Below are 260 nucleotides of genomic sequence, written 5' to 3' on the forward strand. Positions count from 1 at the left end.
GCGGGGGGCCCCGCCAGCTGCTTGCTGAGCTGGGGGGCCCCCAGCAGCAGCTGCTGCTGCACCTTGTAGGTACTTATTAGCCGCCCCAAACCTCCTGCTGCAGCACAACGGGGGGCCCCCAACTCCGGCCCCACACCCCCCACTCCCGACTCTATTTGCAGCATTTCCAAAGCCACTTGGCACCCCAAATAGGGGGCCCCAACCCACCCATTCACAACACGGGGGCCCCCCAGGGGGCCCCCTAGGGGGGCCCCCCAGGG

General features: G+C 68.8%; 1 protein-coding gene across 1 annotated transcript in view; it reads right to left on the reverse strand.

The window, feature by feature from the left end:
- Positions 1–241: 241 nt before the first annotated feature.
- Positions 242–260, reverse strand: part of ETH_00038560 (glycine cleavage T-protein domain containing protein, putative) — a gene marked incomplete at both ends in the record, with an annotated part of 1,759 nt that continues 1,740 nt past the window's right edge. Inside the window, one exon of the mRNA XM_013374617.1 lies at positions 242–258. Within this exon, the coding sequence (XP_013230071.1) occupies positions 242–258 (17 nt within the window). The remainder of the gene's footprint in view (positions 259–260) is intronic.

Source organism: Eimeria tenella, genomic scaffold (assembly GCF_000499545.2).
Source record: "Eimeria tenella Houghton genomic scaffold, Eth_scaff2194, whole genome shotgun sequence".
Taxonomy (NCBI): Eukaryota; Apicomplexa; class Conoidasida; order Eucoccidiorida; family Eimeriidae; genus Eimeria; species Eimeria tenella.